The sequence below is a fragment of the Nannospalax galili genome, unplaced genomic scaffold (genome assembly GCF_000622305.1).
Source record: "Nannospalax galili isolate Female #2095 unplaced genomic scaffold, S.galili_v1.0 scaffold1200, whole genome shotgun sequence".
In the NCBI taxonomy this organism is placed as follows: Eukaryota; Metazoa; Chordata; class Mammalia; order Rodentia; family Spalacidae; genus Nannospalax; species Nannospalax galili.
The window spans coordinates 2,965,058-2,968,154 of NW_008347131.1; the positions used below are offsets into that span (position 1 = coordinate 2,965,058).

Consider the following 3,097-nt stretch of genomic DNA (forward strand, 5'->3'; position numbering starts at 1 on the left):
TAAGGATGCAATATTGAAGGTAGTGATGTAAATTGCATGAAGCAACTTTTTCCTCATAATTACAGATTTCATAAGCACATTTTATTTCACCTTCCTCTTGAAAGTCATGCAAAATCAGAGCTACATCACTGAGTTTGTACTCCTGGGGCTTTCACAGAATCCAAAGGTTGAGAAAATATTATTTGTTGTATTTTTGCTGATCTACATTGCAACGATAGGGGGCAACATGATGATTGTGGTGACCATCATCCACAGCCCTGCATTGTTCGGCTCCCCCATGTACTTCTTCTTGATATTTCTGTCATTACTGGATGCATGCACTACTTCTGCGGTCACACCAAAGATGATTATAGACTACTTCTATGAGAGGAAAACCATCTCCTATGAATGTTGCATGACACAACTGTTTGTGGTCCACTTCTTCACTGGGGCTGAAGTGATTGTCCTGACAGCCATGGCCTATGACCGCTATGTGGCCATTTGCAAGCCCCTGCACTACTCTTCCATCATGAACAGGAGGCTCTGTGGCACTCTGGTGGGGGTAGCCATGGCAGGAGGCTTCTTGCACTCCATCATACAGATTATCTTCACTTTGCAGCTGCCGTTCTGTGGAGCCAATGTCATTGACCATTTCATATGTGATTTGTTCCCATTGCTGAAGCTTGCCTGCACTGACACACACATTTTTGTCCTTCTGGTGTTTGCCAACAGTGGGTCTATCTGCATCATCATCTTCTCCTTGTTGCTTGTCTCCTATGGTGTCATCTTGTTCTCTCTGAGAGGACATAGCTCTGTAGGGAGGCACAAAGCTCTCTCCACCTGTGGATCCCACATTACCATGGTGCTTTTGTTCTTTGTGTCATGCATATTAATATATGCACAGCCTACATCTGCATTCTCTTTTGAGAAAAACACACTTGTATTTGCCACTGTGGTGACGCCGTTGCTCAATCCTATGGTTTACACTTTTCGGAATAAGGAAATGAAGAATGCCATCAGCAAAATGTGGAGGAGAGCTGTAGCAGTTTCTGGTGATTTTTAACATTATGCTGATTGTACTGGAAAGGTGTCTCAGTATGAAAAGTCCTAGCTGCAGAAACTTGAGGACCTTCATTTGAGTTCTGAAGCACTTGTGACAGAACCCATTTATTGCAGGGAACCTTTAATCCATTGCTTGAGATAAACTGTAGATTGCTAGAGATGAAGATTTTAGAGATATGTGAATCCCAGAGGCTCCTTAGAAAGCTAATCAATCTGAAAAACAGCTAACTTCATGTTTCAATCAAGGCATTTTATCAAGTAAATAAGTTCATGGGTAATAGTTGTATGTGATTAATGCCCTTCTTTGTCTCTGCATGCATGTACACAGGCAAAGCACTGTGCATACACATGTATGCACCACTCAGTCATACATATCCACACACAAACATACGCACATAATTCCACTGAGATAACAATGTAAGAATAAAAAAGCAATATTTACTTAATACTTCATAATGTACTCATCATAGAGAGAGATGACATCTCCCTACAGAGGGCTGGAGATGAGAAAACTAGATTTTCAATATCACACTTTTACCATGAATTGACTATTTAGGATTTTCATGTAAAAATTAAAAGCAGCTTAATTTTACATTCTTATAAATCTAAGCATTAGAATTTAGTCATTAGATATTTTTCCATTCATAAAATAAATGTGTATTTGAAATTTTGAAAAGAAACAAGTGTGAACATATTTTTCCCATTCTTTACAGAAGGAATGGGATTCAAAGAAATCAGATTTTAAGCTAGTTTTCAGAGTAGTAATGCATTTCTTTTTGGTGATTTTAATATTCTTAAATTTGTGCATCCATGGAGAAATTATATTAAAATAATGATCACCGAGTTCATTGAAATTTTTAAATAATACTTTATTTATCAATTATATTTTAAATGTATGTGTGTATTGCCTTCATGTAGGCAAGTGCACTGGTGTCATGCAATGCCTGCAGAGGACGGAAGAGGCTGTTGGATTTCATGGAACTGGAGTTATGAACAGTTGTTAGCAGCCATGTGGGTGCTGGGATTCGAACCTGGGTCTTCTTCAAGAACAACCAGTGTTCTTAGCCGCTGAGCCATCTTTCCAGCCCCCGATTTCATTGAAATTTAAACATAATTTATTATCTATCTCATAGTTAGGTTTTTAGGTGGAATCTTCAGTTAATTAATTTAATGTGATAATCTTTGCCTAACTCAACAAACAGCTCTAACAGACCAATTGACTTTTATGGGCAAAAATAATATATACTAATGCTGTGTTTGTCTCTCCTTGTTTTTTATGCCATGGCCAAATGACACGAGCATGCAGAAGATAAATGGGATTGCATTTACCTCCCATTAGAAAGTGTATATAGAATAAAGAATTGTAAACAATCATTACATGAAAATGTTTGCGAAGCATGGGTAAAGTGTGTAATAATTACATGAACAAACTACGGTGGTTTGGCTCCCTGTTCTCTGTCTCTGCCATCTGTGTGACTCCCTGCAGTTGTGTAGTCTTAACATCCTTACCCTTCTTATAGACGTTCTGTTCGCCAAAGAATTAGCTTGAGAAATGAAGACCTGATACTGTTCGTGCACCTGTGTGATAAAGTTGTGAATCCAATGTTTGAAGTGAATATGTGAACTAAAATATTATGCTCTGCACAGTGTAGTTACCATAATAGGTTCATTCTGTTCCATCATACATTGAATCCAAACTTTAAAAATATCTATTTTAATTTCCCACGTCAAATTTTGGACTCCGAAAAGGATATTCTTGGAGAAAGGAAATTACAATATGTAGATAAGAAATAAATGAAGGGCATTTACTTATCATTCCTTCTACTTTAAAATTAGAATTTATTATGACTTTCCTAACAATAACTGTTTTAGCTTTTCATTTAATTTTCTATGTTAATTGCTTGGTCAAATTAATTAAAATAGTTTTAGCTATGGTATATAAATCTTATGCTAATACTAAATACTAGCTTATTGTAACTTATTGTGAAAGTTTTAGGAAAAACATTTTTAGTATTAAAAATGAGAATGAAAATGTATCTTAGTATATAGAAGGCAA

The 3,097-nt window shown here is 36.5% G+C and overlaps 1 protein-coding gene across 1 annotated transcript; it reads left to right on the forward strand.

The window, feature by feature from the left end:
- Nucleotides 1-76: 76 nt before the first annotated feature.
- Nucleotides 77-1,042, forward strand: LOC103742555 (olfactory receptor 4C15-like). The gene has a single exon (XM_008843660.2). It carries the CDS (start codon nt 107-109, stop codon nt 1,040-1,042), a length of 936 nt encoding a protein of 311 aa, XP_008841882.1. The 5' UTR covers nt 77-106.
- The last annotated feature ends 2,055 nt before the right edge of the window (nt 1,043-3,097 follow it).

What these genes read in the sequence shown, in the direction of transcription:
- LOC103742555 (XM_008843660.2), top strand. Translation starts at nt 107, where the DNA reads ATGCAAAATCAGAGCTACATCACTGAGTTTGTACTCCTGGGGCTTTCA.